The 23,649-nt window shown below is 43.3% G+C and overlaps 2 protein-coding genes across 2 annotated transcripts in view; one reads left to right on the top strand and one right to left on the bottom strand.

The window, feature by feature from the left end:
* Positions 1–22,344, bottom strand: part of LRRTM3 (leucine rich repeat transmembrane neuronal 3) — a 159,255-nt gene extending 136,911 nt beyond the window's left edge. The window contains exon 1 of the mRNA XM_077821364.1: positions 22,254–22,344. Within this exon, the coding sequence (XP_077677490.1) occupies positions 22,254–22,344 (91 nt within the window). The remainder of the gene's footprint in view (positions 1–22,253) is intronic.
* Positions 1–23,649, top strand: part of CTNNA3 (catenin alpha 3) — a 909,177-nt gene that overhangs the window by 398,846 nt on the left and 486,682 nt on the right. The window lies entirely within an intron of this gene.

Genomic DNA, 23,649 nt, shown 5'->3' with positions numbered 1-23,649 from the left:
CTGAAAAGGAATTCAGTGTGTTATGAAAACGTGCATTGTGTTTGGAAAACTAGCACTTACCATTTTTCAAGATGCTTTAAAATGTGTGAAAATTGGATGCACTGTTCAACATAATGTATTTTCTGTGACTCAGACCCTTGTTTCAATAGCCGGGAGTTAAGCATGATCCAGGCGAAGGAGTGAAGCTTCGTATTATGCCTACAAATTGAATGGCTTTCTCTCATTTTATTAAAAGAAATGAGCGCACGATATAAAATGTTGCCTGCAAGTTTAGTTAGATATGTAATCAGAAATATGCTATATGAAGTGAGGAGACTATTTAGGAAACTTCCTTTTTTAATATTTTGTTTTTAACTTGCTGAACTTCCCAAATCAGAAGCCAAAAAAATAAAAATAAATGTGCCATCATGATTTCAGGAAGACCTAAAAATAAGCTCCTACCAATCTGTTCATAACTGTTTTTCAGTCCCAGAAAACACAAATGTAAGTAAGGAACGATGCAGCATCCTACTCCCACATGAGTAACTCTCTGGCAGGATGAATTTGATTAAAACCATTCTAATCAGTGAGGAGCAGCACCAGTCCTGAAGTCTCCCTGGAAAACATTACTTGAAAAATTCTGTGAATTTGTAGCTGGGCAACTTGCCACCTCTGTTCACTCTCTATGTGGGATCCTTAACAGAATAGTTAGATGAATTTTTAATTCTCCCACCAAGATGGCAATGTTCAGTTCCACTTCCAGAATATTCACTTATTGCAAGTTAGCTTATCCTACTGCTATCTCCTTTGAAATTTCCTTTTTATCTCAGCTTGTAACATGGCCGGACTCCTCATAATGAGGAGAGTGCTGTGGTTTTGTGTGTCGATGAAAAGGATGCTTTCCCTGAAAGGAGGGCAGGGTATCTTTTAAGGTCTTATAAAATAACAAGCTTTAAAACCCTTGCCATAAAGATGGGTATCATGTCCACCAGTCGGGAAAACTCTGTGCTTCCAACTCCTTTTATCCTTAAAACTGGCCCAGTAAGTATTTTTAATTTTTCTCTTCCTACTACAAGCTTAGCAGGGAATTTTATTCTTTTGCCACCAGAGAGAGAAAAAGAGTCATCCAGTCTCATGCTTTCTGAAAGTGGTTCTCTCAGCTTCCTTTGGGAAGTTCAGGGGAAAGGATGAATCATTTTGCCTTTTGAGACTATGAGACACATTTCTTCTGTCTTGTGGGCCCCCCTCCCTTGTGTCACAGGATTCTTTCATAGAGTCTCTGGATCTCTCTCCTCTCTCCTGTCTTTGCTGATCTCTCTGGGAATGGCCAGGGCCTCACGCACCCTGGGGGACTCTAGCACTAGACTCAGAAAGTGCAAAGATAGCAGTTGTGTCCAGGTCCCTGGACACAAGTACAATGAGAGTGTGTATACAAGGGGGGGAGGTGTGGGGAGCAGGCTTCTTGCTCTCTTTCTCATTTATCTTGGGCACCTGTGTAGGTCTTGTCATAATTGAGCTCTAAATTAACAGTAATTATTTTGAAAAAATAAACCAGCAAAAAACACATGAAAGTCATCAGCTAAGATGATCAACTGCCAGTGGGAAAATGTCCTTCCACAAGAGCAGCATTCCCCTCCTTGCATTTACATACCTCTCTCCCAACACCCTCTTACACCAACTCACCATGCCTTTTTTGAAAGTTCTTTATCCAAAAGAGGACCAGACTGTAAAACTCTTTTCATGAGTACTCCTAGACTGCTTGCATGAGTGTTGAATGCTCACACAAATAGAGATTAAAGAATTGCTCCCTGAGTTTATAAGCTTCTGGGGCAGGGACCTCATCTATTTAGCTGCTTGCTAAATCCGTATCCCTCTCCATTGATTTCAATGGAGCAATGGATTTCTATTAGCTGAGAACATGATCCATTACTAATAATGTTAGGCGAATCTCTTCTTCCTCCTAACAGAAATCAAGTGTTTTAATATCTAGGAGTTCCTATGTAACATCCTATTTTCTATTTTGTTTATTAGAGCTAGGTGGACAACCATTTTTGTGTCCTGTGAAAATTGTGGTGTGTGTGTGTGTGTGTGTGTACACACACATATATATAGTATATATGTGTGTGTGTGTGTATGTATATATATAAATTCCCATCATGTAGCAGGATAAAAAGTCGAAAATCTCAAACTTTCATGGACAATCAAAAAAATTTTTGGTTTGGGCTGGTAAAATGTTTTGATAATTCTGAAACATTTCATTTCAACTTTGACTATATATATATATATATATATATATATATATATATATATATATATATATAAACAATAATTAGCTTAATTTAAAATGAGAAGTTGTTTGTACTGGAAAATTGTAATTGTAATAGAAAATGTCAGTGTTCATGTTAAATTTTTTTCCAAAAAATTTTCAAGTAAAAAAATTGTTTCCCACAAAAGTTTTATTGTTGATTAAAAAAATGGGCCTTTTCCAATGAAAACCCTTAAGCTGAGAAATTCCTAGCCAGCTCTAGTATGATTAAATATCTCACTGAAACTCAGCAAACATATGCCAAGATGGTAGCAATCTTCTAATGATAACCTGTTGTGGTTTGTTGCAATTTTGTAGGGTTGGGCTACTCACCTCAGCGGTTTCAGGGGATTATTGCTCTTGGAGATTGGCTGAGGGAAAACTGCTTTGTGTATGTACTATAATTCAATACTGTAATTTATTTTTGTTTATCTTGCACTTGTGGGAAGCTGAATTCTCTATTTTATTAGATATCTTGTTTCATATCAGTTACTGAATGTATGCATAATACAAACTGACAAGATTTATTATCGAGAGAACAGAAACTCAGAAATAAAGTTAAGGTCTTTTTTCTTTCTAGTAAACTGACATCTCGTGGCTCATTTTTGGGCAAGATGGATTCTTATGTCTGTTGTTTACACTTCAGTTTGGGGTTGAGTGTGTGAGATGATTTACTGTGTCACATCCTGTCATAAATATAAAGGGAAGGGTAAACCCCTTTAAAATCCCTCCTGGCCAGAGGAAAACTCCTCTCACCTGTAAAGGGTTAAGAAGCTAAAGGTAACCTCGCTGGCACCTGACCAAAATGACCAATGAGGAGACAAGATACTTTCAAAAGCTGGGAGGAGGGAGAGAAATAAAGGGTCTCTGTCTGTCTATATGCTGCTTTTGTCGGGGACAGAACAGGAATGGAGTCTTAGAACTTTTAGTAAGTAATCTAGCTAGGTATGCGTTAGATTATGATTTCTTTAAATGGCTGAGAAAAGAATTGTGCTGAATAGAATAACTATTTCTGTCTGTAAAAAAGAAAAGGAGTACTTGTGGCACCTTAGAGACTAACCAATTTATTTGAGCATGAGCTTTCGTGAGCTACAGCTCACTTCATCAGATGCATCTGATGAAGTGAGCTGTAGCTCACGAAAGCTCATGCTCAAATAAATTGGTTAGTCTCTTAAGGTGCCACAAGTACTCCTTTTCTTTTTGCGAATACAGACTAACACGGCTGTTACTCTGAAACCTGTCATTTCTGTCTGTGTATCTTTTTTGTAACTTAAGGTTTTGCCTAGAGGGATTCTCTATGTTTTGAATCTAATTACCCTGTAAGGTATCTACCATCCTGATTTTACAGAGGGGATTTCTTTACTTCTATTTACTCCTATTTCTATTAAAAGTCTTCTTATAAGAAAACTGAATGCTTTTTCATTGTTCTCAGATCCAAGGGTTTGGGTCTGTGGTCACCTATGCAAATTGGTGCAAATTGGTCACCTATGCAAACCTTGTCCAGGAAGTGGGGTGCAAGGTTTTGGGAAGTATTTGGGGGGAAAGACGTTTCCAAACAGCTCTTCCCCAGTAACCAGTATTTGTTTGGTGGTGGTAGCGGCCAATCCAAGGACAAAGGGTGGAATATTTTGTTCCTTGGGGAAGTTTTGACCTAAGCTGGTAAAGATAAGCTTAGGAGGTTTTCATGCGGGTCCCCTCATCTGTACCCTAGCGTTCAGAGTGGGCGAGGAACTTTGACACATCCTATGGGCATTAACATGATTGCCTTAGCCAGGCCTAAATAAGGAAATAATGAGTGGAAAATTTGTGGTATTTAAGTATATATGTGTACAAGTCATATTTGGGGTTATCAGAGTTTCATATATACACACAAAGGTATTTTTAAGGGAAGTTTGTGCTATACTATGCTATGCTGAGCTACAAAGTGTCTGTTTATTTTTCTAGCTGGCTAATCCAATCCGTGAGCTGATCAACTTTTTATTTAGAGTTTTAAGAGAGATTATATTTTGCCTGATTTAGAAAGCATACATGCTGCAAAAGGCTAGCATTCTGCTTGCATGGCAGTTTGTGGCCAAATTAGATGCAACATGGGGCATAGGCATACAGTAAAGAAAAAGCCAAAATATATTTAGGTTCTTGAGGAGCTCAGCTATCATGAACTCAATGGTATCTGCTGCCAAACTCCACCTCTCTGTAAGTCTTCTCATAAAGCTTCTGCACAGCTTCACACCAGGATAAGATTTCACAAAACAGAATATAAAGAATATTATATTTGCTAATGGACACTGGTGAGTGTCATGGAAGGCTGAAGTCTAGTTACTTAGTCCAAGATGTTCATAAAGTAAGAAGAATTCTGGTGTGCTGTAGTGTGTGAGAGTATATGGGGATATTTGTTTATTTAGTCAATGGTAAAATTGATTTAAAAAAAGTTCTCCTTTTGAAAATTCATTATGTCTATAGATTTGCCAAAAAGTGAATCTGATGAGTGACCTCATAAATTCGGAATTTTGGATTGAATTATGCCAACAGTTGCAGTACTACTCCAAAATGTATCTGAACATACCTGAGTCTTTTAATATTTCATGTTCCTTTCTCTTTCCCATTCTGTTTCCTTGTCAAAACCCCATTATTTTCTTTCCCTTGGTCACCTTTTCTCTTGTCCTGGCCCTTACAGGTTACATATTTCCCCTCAGCAGGGTTTCCTGGTTCCAACTTTCTTCTCAGCTAGAGGTTTTGACCGTCATTTCTCCCACACATTCTCAGGATCCGGACACTTTAATAAACACACTTTCCATTACCATTTTATAATATCTAATTCTATTTTTGTCTTTATTTTGCATGATTCTTTCTCTCACCCTCCCTGAGCGTCTAGACAATTTAAAGGGCTAGTCCCCACGTTGCTGGCTATCAGATCCTCCTACTGTCACTTGCCCTCTCAAGTCCATGTCCTCCTACAACAGCGGCCTTCACAGTAATGTGAAGTGCATCTTGCTGATGACAAATAAGAGGGTAAAAGGAGAAGAAAAGAAATGCCCCCCCACCATAATTTACCCCCTCCAACACCATCCTTTCTCATTTGTGCCCATTTAAGGACCATCATGCAAATCTTCTGAACTCAGATGCCAAGCTCTCTGGATCTGGAGAACTCAGACACCAGCAACTTCCAAGTATCTGGAACCCAATTACTCCATACCTTCCAAAATCGCCACTATGACTGGGTTGAGGAGACATCTTCCAAGAACATCACTAGGATACTTCCTAAAGTTGGGGGTTGATTGGTAACCTCATGAAACAGAGGAGAATAAAACAGCCTGAAGCTCCTGTGCTGAATACAAGGTAAGTCATCAAAACAAAACAAAAAAACCCTGCACTATCCATGATCTCTCTTTTCATGAAGCATCTGGTTTTGCGTGCATGACTGAGACATATTTTAATACCACTCCTACCCTATCCAAGCAAAGCCAGTCCCCACCGAATGGTAAAAGTCACAAGCCAAGATAGACTCCAGTTTGCACTTGGAAAAAGAAGGTAGGAGTTGAATAGCAGTCCCATTCTCCTCCATCTTTAAATGCAGAAGATGTTCCAGTATAGAAATAATAACATTAGAGCACATCCATTCGACCCAGGAGGTGGGAAGGGCAAGAAGAACCCAGGTCTTGTGGTATACAGGTCTACAGATGGAAACCATAACTTCTGGGAGGAACTTACAGAGCTGTTCCCTACCATGATATTGGAATCCAGATTTCTTGTCCTTGATGAATTCAGCTTGCACATAGACAGTCTCAGTGATACACTATCACTTGATCTTAAGATCTACATGGAAACCAGGATATTCTCACAGTCTCTGGACCTGTACATCCAGCTGGACACACATGACCCTATTTTCTGCCTAGGACTAGATAATAGAGATGTCACCAACATACCACTCTCCTGTCTGATCACCACTTCATCCATGGAGGCAGCAATCAAAGCTTTTCCTCCTTCGAGCCAGCTTTGCTGGTAGATTTGTGAAGACTTCTGAACTCCCTAGGTTTTCAGCTAGCCTTAGAAGAAGAAGCCATCCAGATACAACACCATGATGCCTTAGTCTCACACACTGACTAAGAAGATTGGCCTGGTTCATAGATGAACTATGACAGATAAAGCACACAGGCAGAAGGTTATAATGCCAGTGGTGCAAAAAACATTCTGAATCCCTTTGCCATCAGCACCACACCACTGCAGCAAAGAGGGGAAAACAAGTCTTAAGCTTGAGGCAGCAGAGCTAGTTTGTGTATTGAACGAGCTAAATCTAGACTGCAAAACACAGACCCAAGCATCAATCACTGTGAACAGCGGTCAACTTCACTGATAAAAATCAACAGAATATGTATGGAACTAACTCTAATACCCCGGCATGAGTTGGGACCAATCACACATCCCAAAGCTCAAGATGTCCTAAAAGTATTAGTCACAACCTGAAACAGATCCAGTCCCCTCCTGGCTAATAAAAGCCAGTGAAGAACAGCTATCCCCACCATTAATGTAAATCGTCGATCAGTCCTTCAGAGAAGCACATTTACCAAACTTCTTCAAAATGCAATAGTTGACCCAGTCCTCAAGAAACGACCACTTGACCTTGAAGACCTCTCCAGCTACTCTCTGGTGTACTGAAATAGTAGTAATCACCAACCTTCAACAACCTGTGACATCAGACAACATCCTGGATGCTTCACAATCAAAGTTCAGACCAGGGCACGGCACAGAGACTGCTCTAGTAGCACTAAAAGATCACCTCCCCAGGGCCATGGTGACAGATAAGATCTCCATGCTCACACTGCTAGGCCTCTCTTCAGCCTTTGACACAGTGGGTCACAAGTTACTGTTAACCCCTTCATGACGTTGCAGGAGTAGATGGCCCAGCACTATAGTGGCAGTTGTCATTTCTCTACAACTGAACTCGGAGAGTGTAGGTGATAACTGTTCCTCCTCTCCAAAGACTTCATGCATGGGGTTCAGTATGAATCCATGTTATCCTCTCTTCTCTTCAACATCTACATCAGACCACTAGGAGAGATAGTGAGATGCCATGGCCTTAGACGATAAGTATGGTGATGCCACTCAGCTATGTCTCATTCTCAACTGATGCAAGAATCACAGGTACTAAAATGTCAGAATGCCTACAGGAAATTAATTCTTTGATGAAGAGCAGATGGCTTATGCTGAACCCAGGCAAGACTGAAGCAATGCTGGTTGGAAAGGGGAAATGTTTTGAAGAACTGGCCAAGACCTGGTCTCCACTAAGTTATACAGTCCCCAAAGTGGGTTGGGAGCCTCGGGGTCCCGTTTGACTCCTCACTAAGCTTGATGACCAGATAGCCTTGGTTTCCAAAAATGACTTCTCTCACTCTAACTTGCTAGGAAACGTCATCTTTTCCTTTTAGACAAGGACCTGGTTACAGTAATCCATGCATTTGTCACCTCAGTCTTGATTACTGTATCTCACTGTGTCTGACGCTGAATGTGAAGACAATGCACAGGCTCCAGCTGGCATAGAACACAGCTGCCCACTTTCTGCATGGCTCAGGCTGTCATGAGCACATCAGACCTATGCTCAAGTACCTCCATTGGCTTCCAGGCTGCTTCCAATGCCAGTTTAAATCCTTTGACCTAACTTTCAAATAAATTAATGGATAAAGCCATAGCTACCTCAAAGACTGAACTTCAACCTAAGAACCACTGCAACAGCTGTGCTCCTCTAGAACAATGAAGACCACTAAGCCCAGGAGAAAGAACTTGAGAACTAGGGACAGAGCATTCACTGTTGAGGGATATGGCTATGGAATAATCTTTCAGAGGAGATCAGGTGAATCCAGAGAGTGATGAACTTCAGGAACTGTTACAAAACCTTCCTTTTTGAGAACACCTTTTCACCGTAAGTGACACTTGCGGTTCAAACTTCCCTTTTATTCTCTCTCCCCATCTCCCAAAAAAATTAAATTTAAAAAATCCTACCCCAAGGATTATTTTGACCCCCATAAATGGTGAAATTACAGACACTCCCTGAAGTGTACTGGAGACTTTTGCTGTTGCTACCAATTTTATGTGGAAGGTGCTCAGATGCTATGGTGATGAATAACGGTATAAAATCTAAAATAGATTAATTATGAAGGATTCTAGGGCATTTCCATATATTGTACTAATGAGAGCTGCTGTTGTTTGAGTGCATTCCAAATCCTAACTGCTATGAACTCTGCTTTCAGTCTCAATAGGAGTCATTTAAACAAGTCAAAAATTGCTAAGAGATTATTTTATATTTTACATACTGGGAGCTCTAATAACCACCTCTAATCCGTATTACTAGTAGTTACTGAGATGGATGTTTGTTTGGTATTCTCAAATACTCACTGACTGCTGCTTGAGGCTTTTTGCATAACATGAGGCTCTTCCTTCACAGTAAAATAGGGTTTGTTGGACTATTCCTGTTGTGACATAACTTATTCTCTCAGTTAAGTAGAACCCTTGTGGTATACTTTACAAAAAAAAAGTTTATTACTGAAGTTTGGATTGGAACAGCATCGAAACAGTCTGGTATCATGCTTTTTTTTTTTTTTTTTTTGAAGTTGAAGTCTCTGGTTTAATCCTGCAACCAGATAGATGTCAAGTGTTAGACCAGTCATCATGATTTAGCATTGTGATGGAAAGTCAAGTGTTCTCATGTCAAATAGCAGCTTGCTCTCTGAGTTGAGGACCATTGATCAGGAAGCATTCAAAGAAGAAATGGTTCTGGACTGTCAGTCTGCAACACTTGCTAAATCATTTTAAATTAAAATACATATTTTCTTTGACCCTTTATTTAATAAGCTATTGGTTAGATTGGCTGCAATATATGTTATACAATTACATAAGACAGTACCATCCCTGCCCCCAAAGAGTTAATAATTTAGTTTGAGACAAGATGTGGCAAGTGAATATGGCAAACAAAAGGAATAATAGTGATACACATAGGCGCTGGCTCTGTGGGTGCTCCGGGGCTGGAGCACTCATGGGGAAAAATGTAGTGGGTGTCCAGCACCCACCGGCAGCCCCGTGGATCAGCTCCTCCCTCTGCCTCCCAACGCCTCCCACCCACAGCGGATTAGCTGTTCAGCAGTATGCAGGAGGCACTGGGGAAAAGGGATAGAATGGGGCAGGAAGAAGTGGGGCAGTGATAAAGTGGGGACAGGAAGAGGCAGGGCAGGGTTGGGGCCTTGGGGAAGGGGTGGAGTGGGGGCAGGGTCTGAGGCATCAAGCACCCCCCAGAAAATCACAAAGTTGGTGCTTATAGTGATACATTCATACCTTACATAGAATATATGTACAACTTGATGGTTTAAAAGTACTGCGTCTGGGGTCTTTTTAGTTGTGGATGATTGTCATCCTTGGTTAGATGATGTCCTATCAGTATCACAACAGAAAGATGCATCAAAGCACAGCAGTTTCACCAACACTAATAATAATAATAATAATAATGGCTTGCATTGATATTAGAACTTTTTGTTTTCAAAGTGATTAACACACTCAACTGGTGATCTGGTATCATTAACCAGCTTTTACAGTTGGGGAAACAAAGGCATGAAGAGGAGAAATTATTTGCCAAATGTCAAAGAGGGAGATGCTAGTAAAGTTCAGAACAGAACAGATGGTGTCCTGGTTTTCAGTCATGTGTTCAGTATCGTAGACCAAGCTGCCTCCTTATGAAAATTAAATCTACAGTTGACATTCTTTGACTAGAAATTATCCAAGATTGTTCTTATGATCAGTCAAATATTTAGCAGAATGGCTATTGCTAAGGGTATGTCTACACTACGGAATAAGGTCGAATTTATAGAAGTCGGTTTTCTAGAAATCGGTTTTATATATTCGAGTGTGTGTGTCCCCACAGAAAATGCTCTAAGTGCATTAACTCGGCGGAGTGCTTCCACAGTACCGAGGCTAGAGTCGACTTCCGGAGCGTTGCACTGTGGGTAGCTATCCCACAGTTCCCGCAGTCTCCGCTGCCCATTGGAATTCTGGGTTGAGATCCCAATGCCTGATGGGGCTAAAACATTGTCGCGGGTGGTTCTGTGTACATATCATCAGGCCCCCGTTCCCTCCCTCCCTCCGTGAAAGCAAGGGCAGACAATTGTTTCACGCCTTTTTTCCTGAGTTACCTGTGCAGACGCCATACCACGGCAAGCATAGAGCCTACTCAGGTAACCGTCACTGTATGTCTCCTGAATGCTGGCAGATGTGGTACGGCATTGCTACACAGTAGCAGCAACCCATTGCCTTCTGGCAGCAGACGGTGCAATACGACTGGTAGCTGTCATCATCGTGTCCAAGGTGCTCCTGGCCACGTCAGCTGGGAGCGCCTGGACAGACATGGGCGCAGGGACTAAATTTGGAGTGACTTGACCAGCTCATTCTCTTTAGTCCTGCAGTCAGTCCTATTGAACCGTCTTATGGTGAGCAGGCAGGCGATACGGATTGCTAGCAGTCGTACTGTACCATCTTCTGCCCGGCAGGCAAGAGATGAGGATGGCTAGCAGTTGTACTGTACCATCTTCTGCCGAGCAGCCATGAGATGTGGATGGCATGCAGTCCTTCTGCACCGTCTGCTGCCAGCCAAAGATGTAAAAGATAGATGGAGTGGATCAAAACAAGAAATAGACCAGATTTGTTTTGGACTCATTTGCTTCCCCCCCTCCCCTGTCTAGGGGACTCATTCCTCTAGGTCACACTGTAGTCACTCACAAAGAAGGTGCATCAAGGTAAATCTAGCCATGTATCAATCAGAGGCCAGACTAACCTCCTTGTTCCAATAAGAACAATAACATAGGTGCACCATTTCTTATTGGAACCCTCCATGAAGTCCTGCCTGAAATACTCCTTCATGTAAAGCCACCCCCTTTGTTGATTTTAGCTCCCTGAAGCTAACCCTGTAAGCCATGTTGTCAGTCGCCCCTCCCTCCGTCAGAGCAACGGCAGACAATCATTCCGCGCCTTTTTTCTGTGCGGACGCCATACCAAGGCAAGCATGGAGGCCGCTCAGCTCACTTTGGCAATTAGGAGCATATTCAACACCACACGCATTATCCAGCAGCATATGCAGCACCAGAACCTGGCAAAGCGATACCGGGCGAGGAGGCGACGTCAGCGCGGTCACGTGAGTGATCAGGACATGGACACAGATTTCTCTGAAAGCATGGGCCCTGCCAATGCATGCATCATGATGCTAATGGGGCAGGCTCATGCTGTGGAACGCCGATTCTGGGCTTGGGAAACAAGCACAGACTGGTGGGACCGCATAGTGTTGCAGGTCTGGGACGATTCCCAGTGGCTGCGAAACTTTCGCATGCGTAAGGGCACTTTCATGGAACTTTGTGACTTGCTTTCCCCTGCCCTGAAGCGCATGAATACCAAGATGAGAGCAGCCCTCACAGATGAGAAGCGAGTGGCGGTAGCCCTGTGGAAGCTTGCAATGCCAGACAGCTACTGGTCAGTAGGGAATCAATTTGGAGTGGGCAAATCTACTGTTGGGGCTGCTGTGATGCAAGTAGCCCACGCAATCAAAGATCTGCTGATATCCAGGGTAGTGACCCTGGGAAATGTGCAGGTCAGAGTGGATGGCTTTGCTGCAATGGGATTCCCTAACTGTGGTGGGGCCATAGACGGAACCCATATCCCTATCTTGGCACTGGAGCACCAAGCCGCCGAGTACATAAACCGCAAGGGGTACTTTTCGATAGTGCTGCAAGCTCTGGTGGATCACAGGGGACGTTTCACCAACATCAACGTGGGATGGCCGGGAAAGGTACATGATGCTCGCATCTTCAGGAACTCTGGTCTGTTTCAAAAGCTGCAGGAAGGGACTTTATTCCCAGACCAGAAAATACCTGTTGGGGATGTTGAAATGCCTATATGTATCCTTGGGGACCCATCCTACCCCTTAATGCCATGGCTCATGAAGCCGTACACAGGCAGCCTGGACAGTAGTCAGGAGCTGTTCAACTACAGGCTGAGCAAGTGCAGAATGGTGGTAGAATGTGCATTTGGACGTTTAAAGGCACACTGGTGCAGTTTACTGACTTGCTTAGACCTCAGCAAAACCAATATTCCCACTGTTATTACTGCTTGCTGTGTGCTCCACAATATCTGTGAGAGTAAGGGGGAGACATTTATGGCGGGGTGGGAGGTTGAGGCAAATCGCCTGGCTGCTGGTTACGCGTAGCCAGACACCAGGGCGGTTAGAAGAGCACAGGAGGGCGCGGTACGCATCAGAAAAGCTTTGAAAACCAGTTTCATGACTGGCCAGGCTACGGTGTGAAAGTTCTGTTTGTTTCTTCTTGATGAAACCCCCCGCCCCTTGGTTCACTCTACTTCCCTGTAAGCTAACCACTCTCCCCTCCTCCCTTCGATCACCGCTTGCAGAGGCAATAAAGTCATTGTTGCTTCACATTCATGTATTCTTTATTCATTCATCACACAAATAGGGGGATGACTACCAAGGTAGCCCAGGAGGGGTGGTGGAGGAGGGAAGGAAAATGCCACACAGCACTTTAAAAATTTACAACTTTAAAATTTATTGAATGCCAGCCTTCTTTTTTTTGGGCAATCCTCTGTGACGGAGTGACTGGTTGGCCGGTGGCCCCCCCACCGCGTTCTTGGGCGTCTGGGTGTGGAGGCTATGGAACTTGGGGAGGGGAGGGCAGTTGGTTACACAGGGGCTGTAGTGGCAGTCTGTGCTCCAGCTGCCTTTGCTGCAGCTCAGCCATACACTGGAGCATGCTGGTTTGGTCCTCCAGCAGCCTCAGCATTGAATCCTGCCTCCTCTCATCATGCTGCTGCCACATTTGAGCTTCAGCCCTGTTTTCAGCCCACCACTTACTCTCTTCAGCCCACCACCTCTCCTCCCGGTCATTTTGTGCTTTCCTGCACTCTGACATTATTTGCCTCCACGCATTCGTCTGTGCTCTGTCAGTGTGGGAGGACAGCATGAGCTCGGAGAACATTTCATTTCGAGTGCGTTTTTTTTTCTTTCTAATCTTCACTAGCCTCTGGGAAGGAGAAGATCCTGTGATCATTGAAACACATGCAACTGGTGGAGAAAAGAAAAGGGACAGCGGTATTTAAAAAGACACATTTTATAAAACAGTGGCTACACTCTTTCAGGGTAAACCTTGCTGTTAACATTACATACATAGCACATGTGCTTTCGTTACAAGGTCGCATTTTGCCTCCCCCCACCGCATGGCTACCCGCTCAAGCCTCCCCCCTCCCCGTCGCTAACAGCGGGGAACATTTCTGTTTAGCCACAGGCAAACAGACCAGCAGGAACGGACTCCTCGGAGTGTCCCCTGAAGAAAAGCACTCTGTTTCAACCAGGTGACCATGAATTATATCTCACTCTCCTGAGGATAACACAGAAAGATAAAGAATGGATGTTGTTTGAACGCCAGCAAACATACACTGCAATGCTTTGTTGTACAATGATTCCCGAGTACGTGTTACTGGGCTGGAGTGGTAAAGTGTCCTACCATGAAGGACGCAATAAGGCTGCCCTCCCCAGAAACCTTTTGCAAAGGCTTTGGGAGTACATCCAGGAGAGCCGCGAATGCCAGGGCAAAGTAATCCTTTCACATGCTTGCTTTTAAACCATGTATAGTATTTTAAAAGGTACACTCACCGGAGGTCCCTTCTCCGCCTGCCGGGTCCAGGAAGCAGCCTTGGGTGAGTTCAGGGGGTACTGGCTCCAGGTCCAAGGTGAGAAACAGTTCCTGGCTGTCGGGAAAACCGGTTTCTCTGCTTGCTTGCTGTGAGCTATCTACAACCTCCTCATCATCATCATCTTCTTCGTCCCCAAAACCTGCTTCCGTATTGCCTCTATCTCCATTGAAGGAGTCAAATAACACGGCTGGGGTAGTGGTGGCTGAACCCCCTAAAATGGCATGCAGCTCATCATAGAAGCGGCATATTTGGGGCTCTGACCCGGAGCGGCCGTTTGCCTCTCTGGTTTTCTGGTAGGCTTGCCTCAGCTCCTTAAGTTTCACGCGGCACTACTTCGGGTCCCTGTTATGGCCTCTGTCCTTCATGCCCTGGGAGATTTTGACAAAGGTTTTGGCATTTCGAAAACTGGAACGGAGTTCTGATAGCACGGATTCCTCTCCCCAAACAGCGATCAGATCCCGTACCCCCCGTTCGGTCCATGCTGGAGCTCTTTTGCAATTCTGGGACTCCATCATGGTCACCTCTGCTGATGAGCTCTCCATGGTCACCTGCAGCTTGCCACACTGGCCAAACAGGAAATGAGATTCAAAAGTTCGTGGTTCTTTTCCTGTCTACCTGGCCAGTGCATCTGAGTTGAGAGTGCTGTCCAGAGTGGTCACAATGGAGCACTCTGGGATAGCTCCCGGAGGCCAATACCGTCGAATTGTGTCCACAGTACCCCAAATTCGAGCCGGCAAGGCCGATTTAAGTGCTAATCCACTTGTCAGGGTTGGAGTAAGGAAATCGATTTTTAGAGCCCTTTAAGTCGAAATAAAGGGCTTCATTGTGTGGACGGGTGCAGGTTTACATCGATTTAACGCTGCTAAATTCGACCTAAAGTCCTAGTGTAGACCAGGGCTAACTCTCTATTCACAGATCCAGCTATCCAGGGAGTATGGAGTTCCCAAACCCTATTATTTATTACTTCCTTATATATGGTTATTTGATGCTGTTGGATAGTTGAGTTAATCTGTTATTGGTACATGAGTATCTAATGCTGCTGGGTGCTCATGATTAAGCTGTATGTTTTTATGGTATCTAGAGCTTTTTGTATAGGTGGTTTTATTCTTTAAATGCAAGCAAATGATAAAATATAATAAAATAAACATATTTAATCACCACATCCCTCTCCTCCTGCTCACTCTTCCCCGTGCCTCAGGTTCATCCTACCCCTTCTGTCTTAAGCTCATATCCCATTCCATCCCCACCATCAGGCTGGTGGACCAGACTCAGTCCTCTTTCTGATTCATTAACTTGAGGATGAAATTGCAACATTATCTGTGTGCATGTCAGGACAGGCGGAGGAGAGAGAAAACATCGTCACACTGTAGGTTAGAGGATTTTATGTCTGTGAATGACAGTGTCTAAATGTAAAACACACAGAAGGAAGAGAATAAACACTGGGTTGGGCAAGATATGTTGTAGAGATGAAATTTAACATAGTCAAGTAAGAAATAATGGACTTTATATGGAATAATTTAATAATATTAAACCAGAGTTTTGGAGCTTTAAAATTCTACCTGTTCTGCAGAAAGGAAAGGCCTCTCTCTCGTTAAAGGATTTCAAGATTATCTAATGAAATACATTCTGCAGGGTAAGGAATCCCCTGTAGGCTAGATAGAATTTTAAGGCTTCAGAGCTGTGCCCAAGAGGTAAGTCACAATGGACACAACACCTTGTAAAATGGCATTGTTTTGAAGAGTGTGTGACAATTATTTCTTTCAACACTTGTAGTGGTAAGAATCTCAGACCTTAAGCAAATTTTCTCTCACAGTAGATATTTCTTGAAGTGAAAATAATTAGAAATTTTTTTGGAGAAAGCTGCAACTCACAAACCTAGCAAAAAGATTATTCTTTGCTTGGAGCTACAAGAGGCTCTAATGTTAAAATCAACATGTGATGCTGGGTTTAACTAAAACTTAATTAAAATAATAAAATATGTTTGTCATATAGCATAGTTTATTTGTTATACTTATGGCATGAAAACTGAAATGACATTGAATTGTAAATCTCATAATGTATGAATAAATACATCCTCTGAGATTGCAAGAAACTCAATGTTACTACAAAGTATTGTTAACAACCCACAAAAGAAATCAGTCAATAGTTGTCTTGTTTGGATTCTGCAACTCAAAGAGGAGGAATGAGATAGAAATGTTCAGTATCACCATGTATTTTATAAGCAAGTATCCTCATTTTCCTCACATATAACCCAATTTGTGAGAGATTCAAATGTGTTGATTCTGAAGCAGGATAAACAAACAAACAAAACTAAACTAAACTAACTCTTGGCCTTCTAGTCAGCCTGTGGGTGCTATTGTGCTACTTTATTGTACCAGTTCTGATAAGGGCACACTATCAAAAGGTTTATTTCTTGTTTCAGTAAAAAAGAACAGAAAATGTCACCAGTGCCATGAAACCCAAATACCTACTGGTGGCTAAGGGACCTGAACTTAACTCACAGTCATCACCCCTGGCATGTTCATGGCTCTTATTTAAGTGACACGTTGCAATCAGTGGAGAAGTATAATTTGTACTCTACAATGTATCTGTGTGCACATGGAAATACTCTTTCCTGAAGGTATGCTGCATTTCCAGGGCATTTAAAAGGCTAATTAAGGAGGTTTAAGCTTCACATTTCCATCATGTATTTGGCACAACTTCATATTAATGTTTCAGGATTTCTATTCTGAACTGTATCTTTCTATAATATACAGAGGTCAGTTTGGAAGGAACAGTAGAGCTGATGTTGAGCTGCTTTTCCTATTAAGTTAATGTTTTGTTGTGATTATTGCTGTTAAATATAAATTCAAGTGAAAACTCAAATGTTTATAGCTTTTCTGCTCTTGGTAGAGATTTATGTTGAGTTAATGCTTTGTTACCGTAGATCAAATAAGTACATTTTTCAATTTGCATTAACTGTTGGAGATATGTAGGTTTGCATATTATTGACACTCCTTCACATAAAGTCAGGTTATCTGAACAGTCCGTGTGGTTTTGATGAGATGCTTTCCTTAAATCTTTGTGGGCCACTGGATGTTAATTGTGGTTGTCTGCTTAGTCATCCCACTTTCAGCACTCCACTTTCGTCATTTTCAGGGGGCTGAATTTGAATCTCTTCCTTCATCTGTTTGTGGTATTTCATTGTTATTCTTCTCTTCCTAGCCAAAGCACTGACTGGAAACTTCATTAGAAAAAAGTCTTAAATGTGCTATAGTGATGGTAGGAAATTCCATGCTTGCATGCTGTCTATAGAAAGGCAGTTATGTTTTACAAAAATGTAATTTATGAAAAAAATTGGCCTCATTGTTTAGTATTATGTTTGAGGGCCAGATTGAGGTCTGTGCCTGCATAAGTGTATGCAAGATGGGAAAGTTAAAAAAAAGAATAAAAATAAAAAACCAAACCATTTTTTCCCATTGCGCACAGGCATTAGCTACATCTGCAGTCCATGTTTTCTGAGTAGGACTACTTCCTGCTAGCATGCCTTACCATGCTAGCCTCCCCAGAAATTGGGAGGTGGAGAGGAGGTGAAATCAGGGCTTGCCATGCAGGTGAGTGTCTGATGTCTTTTTCAAATGATTCCTGCAGCTCTTCATCATCCATTTTAAAGTGTGAACACCAGAGCTGGACATAGAGATAATATCATTTGCTAAATCCTGATTGATACTCCCCTTTTTATAGAGCTAAGGGACCTAACGCTTTTCATATCACTGGGAATCTCATATTCAGTTGATCCTTTACTATGACTTGTACATTTTTTTCAGCTCCAGTAGGTTTCACCTCCAGTAAGTAGTCTCCATAGCAGCAGAGTATTTATCTGGGCCTAAGCTGTGGTTGATTTTGTTAAATTGTGCACAGGTTTTGTGGTGGTAGTGTGATGAGGCTTTTGGTCCAATATGGAATTAGCTGAGTTTGCAAAACTTACTTGTGTCCTCTACTTGCCTTATACTTGTTGCCAGAGATGCATAGCAAGGGTGCAGGCACCACATCCTTAAATAAGAAATAAAATTTACAGGGATTTTACTAGCAGTTGATCTGAGATGCAGAAATTTAGAAATTTAGTCTGCAGCAAATGTGCAATGTATTCTTGTTAAGAATGTTTACATCATTGCATTTCATAAAATAATTACACCTTGCAATTATTTGATTACATGTATTTACCCTAACTACATAATAAGGTATAATTATGAAAGTATTTGTGCATGTGATCACGAAAATTAGTTTTAAAGAAAATTCTCACACAAAAAAAATAATTAGTGAAGCATCACAGTTGTGTGGTAGAACAATTAAAGCTATTAAATTCATACCTCTGGATGCCTAAAGTGGGCAGAAGACAATTCATCCTTAACTCTGAATTTCTATCCCATTGTCAGTTTGTCTCAATATCCAAGTATTGTTTCATCCTAGTGTGTTTGGTGGGGCAAATAACATCTTTCTATAAGAACTGTATTAATATTCTGTGTTTGAAAGAGCTACATTCTTAATATACATTGGTAGCCACGAGGAGACAACTGTGGTAAATATAGCTACCACTGTGTGGTAACTGTTAGTGATAACCAGTAAAAGTCAGAAGTTACCGTGACATTATTTTAATGCACCTTTATCTTTATCGTAATCTCTGGAAATGAAAGGCATATGAATATTCATGCATTTATGCAAAATTAAGGTCTATTTCTTTACTAGGCCTCCCAGTAGGTGCGCATGCCAAATTTACATACACATCCATTTACATGTGCAAAAACTATGTTTGCGTTTTCAAAATGCATATATGTATATATAATTAGGCATTCAGTTAGCCAATTTGCACATGAAAAATATAGATTTTTGATGCACAAATGTTGCTCTCACATTTTTGCACTGAAACGAATTGGAAACCAAATGCAAATTTCAGCTACAGCATGTATGACATAATGTGATTATTCTGGTGACAAAATGGATCAGGGCTGTGGTGTTTTGAAGTCAGGACTTGCTTACAGCGTAAGGGACTGCAGAATTCAGATATTTTAAAGAGGATGTATGTCACTAGGGTTGCTAGACATGAAGTTTTTGACAGGAACACCCAGTCGAAAAGGGACCCTGGCGGCTCCAGTCAGCACTGCTGACCAGGCCATTTAAAAGTCAGGTTGGTGGTGCAGTGGGGCTAAGGCAGGCTCCCTGCCTGCTCTGGCTCTGTGTGGCTCCTGGAAGTGGCCAGCATGTCCCTCCATCTCCTAGGTGCAGCGGTGGCCATGGGGGCTCTGCAGGCTGCCCCTGCCCTGAGCGCTGGCTCTGCAGCTCCCGTTGCCAGGAACCACGGCCAATGGGAGCTGCAGGAGAAGCACCGGCAGGCAGGGGCAGCATGCAAAGCCCCCATGGGCACCCCTGCACTTAGGAGCCAGAGGGTAATGCTGGCTGCTTCTGGGAGCCATCTGAGGTAAGCGCCGCCCCCAGCCCTGAGCTCCCTCCCACACCCAAGTCCCGCCCGGAGCCCACACCCCTGCCCCAGCCCAGAGCCTCCCCCTGCACCCAAACTACCCTCCAGAGCCCACACCTCAACCCTCTGCCCTAGCCCTGAGCACCCTCCTTTACTCTGAACCCCTCTGCCCCAGCACGGAGTCCCCTCCCACAACCAAACTCCTTCCTGGAGCCTACACCCCAACATTCTGCTCCAGCTCTCAGCCCCCTCCTGCACCCAGAGCCCACACCCCCAACCAGAGCCCTCCCACATCCCAACCCCCTGTCCCAGCCTGGTGAAAATGAATGAGTGAGTGACGGTTGGGGAGAGCAAGCAATGGAGAAGGGAATGAACAGGGGTGGGGCCTCAGAAGAGGCAGGGCCATGGGGCAGGGGGGTGGGGCAAGGGTGTTCGGTTTTCTGCAGATTCAAACTTGGGAACTAGGGCTGTAAAGCGATTAAAAAATTAATTGCATAATTAATTCTGCTGTTAAACAATAATTTTCAAATACATTGATTTCAATTACAACGCAGAATACAAAGTGTACAGTACTCACTTTATTATTTTTCATTCCAAATATTTGCACTGTAAAAGTGATAAAGAAAATAGTATATTTCAATTCACCTAATACAAGTCCTGTAGTGCAATTGGTTTATAATGAAAGTTCAACTTAAACGTAAAATTATAACGTAAAATTATAGACAAAAATAACTGCATTCAAAAATAAAACAATGTAAAACTTAGTCTACAAGTCCACTCAGTCCTACTTCTTGTTCAGCTAATTGCTCAGACAAAACAAGTTCGGTTACAGTTTGCAGGAGATAATGCTGCCCACTTCCTGTTTACAGTGTCATCTGAAAGTGAGAACAGGTGTTTGCATGGCACTGTTGTAGCCGACATCACAAATATTTGTGTGCCAGATGCACTAAAGATTCATATGTCCCTTCATGCTTCAATCACCATTCCAGAGAAAATGCGTCCATGCTTGTGATGGGTTCTGCTCAATAATGATCCAAAGCAGAGCAGACTGATGCATGTTTTCTTTTCATATTTTTGTAAAACAGTAACATACAGCATCTTCTTTGAGTGCTTGCTCATGTCGATTCCATTTTAGGTGAGCTCCCATATCTGGCTGTTACAGGAGGAATGACAAGGCCAAAGGGCCTAACAAATGCTACTTGTCCACCTCTCACTCATCTGCACAGCCTGACCCTCCCAAGAGTCAGGGGGCCAGAAACAATCAGCTTGAGGGTGCGCTCAAGGACGGCGCCACAGCCAATGCACTGGATCCACCCTTCCTTTTCGTTGATCGCCTCCACCCTTTGCAGTCAGCCTGATCCTGGGTTGGGTACTAGACACGGTCTCTTCAGGCTACACCCTATAGTTTGCAGTCGACCGTCCCTCCCACCCCTTCTTCTCCACCCCTCTTCAGGGACCCCTCTCATGGCTCCTCAGGGCTCCTCATTCAGGAAGTTGAAAACCACCTACACCTGCGGGCAGTGGAAACAGTCCTGCGAAACATGGAAGGCAGAGGATTTTACTTCTGCTACACTAATTCCAAAGGCAAAAGGGGGCCTCAGATCTATTTTAAACCTACATCACTTCAACAAGTCTCTCAAGAAGTTGAAGTTCCGCATGGTCTCCCTAGCCTCCATCATTCCCTACCTGAATCTGGGAGACTGGTATGCTGCCCTTGATTTGAAGGACGCATACTTCCATGTCTCCCTCTTCCCGGGGCACCAGCGCTTCCTCCATTTTACGTTGGGCGGGTGCCATTTCCAGTTTCCAGTTATGCCCTTCGGTCTCTCATCAGCCCCAAAAGTATTCACAAAATGCATAGCACCAGTGGCTGCATATCTGAGACATCAAGGGGTCCAGATATACCCATATCCGCAGGTGGGGAACTCCCCAGGTGGACCTGTTTGCATCCTGGCAGAACAGGAAATGCCATGTCTTCTGCTCAGTTGGGGGGTATGGACAGAGGATCCCTGTTGGATACCCGTCTGCTCCCATGGTCAGGGGCCCTGATGGATGCCTTCCCTCCTCTGCCGTTGTTACCCAGGGTCCTCGCAAACATCAAACAGGATAGGGCAAGAATCATCCTCATAGCTCCAGGATGGTTGCGCCAGCAACGGTTGGCATTTTGCTGGACCTCTCGGTGGCGTCACTGTTCCAGCTACCATTCAGATTGGACCTGTTGTCCCAAAACCACAGCAGTCTGCTGCACCCAAACCTAGTGATGCTACATCTGATGGCCTGGCTGCTGCATGGCTGAATGCTCAGGAACAGCAGTGCTCAGCTGATGTCCAGTGTGTCCTGCTGGGAAGTAGGAAGCCCTCCACCAGAGCAACTTACTTGGCAAAGTGGAAGCAGTTCAACTGCTGGATCACAGACAAGGATGTACGTCCTGAGTGGGCTTCTCTGCAGCTTATTCTCGACTACTTCCTGCATCTCAAGCTCCAGGGCTTGTTCCTTTCATCAGTCAGGTACATCTAGGGCCCATCTTTGCCTTCCACCCACCATTGGAGGGCAAGTTGGCTTTCGCTCAGGATATCATGGCCAGATTCCTTAAGGGACTAGAGCATCTCTACCCACAGGTAAGGGATCCAGTTCCGCTGTGGGAGTTGAATCTGGTACTGTTGCAGCTCACGGGTCCCCCCCTTCGAACCTATGGGCTTCACGCCCTCTCCTCCTCCTTTCTTGGAAGGTCATGTTCCTGGTTGCAGTGATGTCAGCCTGCCAAGTACTCGAGATTCGGGCATTCACCTCTGAACCGCTGTACACGGTCTTCTACAAGGACAAGGTCCAACTCAGACTGCACCCGGCATTTCTTGCCAAGGTCATCTCTCAGTTTCATTTGAGTCAGGACATTTACCTACCGGTCTTCTTCCCGAAGCCTCATAAATTAGAGGTGGAGCATAGGCTACATGCCTTGGATGTCCAGAAGGCTTTGGCCGCCTTCACTGACAAAACCAGGTCGTTCCATAAGTCAACTGAATTATTCATTGCAGCGGCCGACAGGATGAAAGGTTGCCCCGTATCCACTCAAATAATTTCTTCTTGGATCACGGCCTGCATTCACTTCTGCTATGACCAAGTGAAAGTGCCGCCTCCGGCGATCATCACTGCCCACTGTACCAGGGCATAGGCCTCCTCGGCAGCTTTTCTGGCCCATGTGCCTATTCAGGACATCTGCAGAGCAACCACCTGGTCGTCTGTCCATACCTTTACGTCCCACTATGCACTGACACAGCAGGACTGGGACGATGCTGGCTTTGGCAGGGTAGTACTGCAAGCTGCTAAGCTGTGAACTCCGAGCCCACCTCCGTGGATACTGCTTGTGAGTCACCTAAAATGGAATTGACACAAACAAGCACTCGAAGGGGAAAAACCGATTACCTGTGTGGCTCATGTCCATTCCATTTCCTGCTCTCCTACCCCGCTGTCAGAGTTGCTGGCAAGAAGAAACTGAGAGGGCGCAGAGCTGGCGGAATCTGATATACTGCCACCTGGGAGCACCACTACAGAGGGCATCACAGCTGTCCCTATGGATACTACCAAGGCAGAAATCTCCGGCAACTGTGCACGTGGGCACGCACACACCTAAAATGGAATGGACAGGAGCAACACATCTCGATGAACAACAGATATGAAAGGCAGGTAACCGTTTTTTCTCATTAGAGACCTCCTTAGACATATCTACTCCTAGTACCCATTAAAAGTGCAATAAATGTACTTAACAGGAATGATAAACTTTTCTTGCAAAGCAGTAGAGACTTTGTTCTTTGGCATTAACATTAAAGAAGGAAAAAGGGAAAAAATCAGCAATAGTACAGTATAATTCTGATATTTTAAAACCATATACACATTTATCTGTATTTTATAATAATTTTTTATTGCTCATAGTAACTTAAAAAGTATTTCCCTGTACCACGTTTTAGATTTTGTAGCCTATCCTTTTGCATTATATTGTTAACACAAAACATGATACAATTGTTGAGCAACATAAAAACTCATTTTACTTTTCATACCATCAATAGCAAAACCCTTTAAAGAAGTCCCTCTTTACCAACATTAATGTTTTATTCCCTCTAGAAAATAAAAATGTATACATGTACTAGTTTAGATACCAAAACAAATACTGTATGTAGATGATTTTGAT

This window comes from Eretmochelys imbricata, chromosome 7, assembly GCF_965152235.1.
Source record: "Eretmochelys imbricata isolate rEreImb1 chromosome 7, rEreImb1.hap1, whole genome shotgun sequence".
In the NCBI taxonomy this organism is placed as follows: Eukaryota; Metazoa; Chordata; order Testudines; family Cheloniidae; genus Eretmochelys; species Eretmochelys imbricata.
The sequence above is the reverse complement of the archived record's forward strand: the minus strand, read 5'-3'. Positions and strand labels throughout refer to the sequence as shown.